The sequence below is a fragment of the Eimeria mitis genome, genomic scaffold (genome assembly GCF_000499745.2).
Source record: "Eimeria mitis Houghton genomic scaffold, Emh_scaff864, whole genome shotgun sequence".
NCBI classification, from domain to species: Eukaryota; Apicomplexa; class Conoidasida; order Eucoccidiorida; family Eimeriidae; genus Eimeria; species Eimeria mitis.
The window spans coordinates 7,856-8,122 of record NW_013576362.1 but is presented as its reverse complement, the minus strand read 5'-3'; the positions used below and the strand labels follow the sequence as shown (position 1 = coordinate 8,122).

General features: G+C 59.2%; 1 protein-coding gene across 1 annotated transcript in view; it reads left to right on the top strand.

Moving 5' to 3' along the window:
• The window catches only part of EMH_0023980 (uncharacterized protein), a gene marked incomplete at both ends in the record, with an annotated part of 7,585 nt that overhangs the window by 3,131 nt on the left and 4,187 nt on the right, over nucleotides 1-267 (top strand). The window contains one exon of the mRNA XM_013502234.1: nucleotides 3-267. Coding sequence (XP_013357688.1) covers nucleotides 3-267 — 265 coding nt within the window. The remainder of the gene's footprint in view (nucleotides 1-2) is intronic.

Below are 267 nucleotides of genomic sequence, written 5' to 3'. Positions count from 1 at the left end.
ACAGCAGCAACTGCAGCAGCAGCTGCAACAGCAGCAGCAGCTGCAACAACAGCAGCAACAGCCAGTGCAACTGGAGCAAGAACATCTGCAGCTGGAGCAGCAGCAACTGCAGCATCACGAGCAGCAACAGCAGCAGCAGCAGCAGCAACAGCAGCAGCAGCAGCAGCAGCATGGCGATTTTGCTGCCAGCAGCTCCAACACTCCTTTCCAAACCCCTTCAGCCTCTCCGCTGCAGTCTCCTCGGCGTGTCGGCAGCAGCAGCAGCAA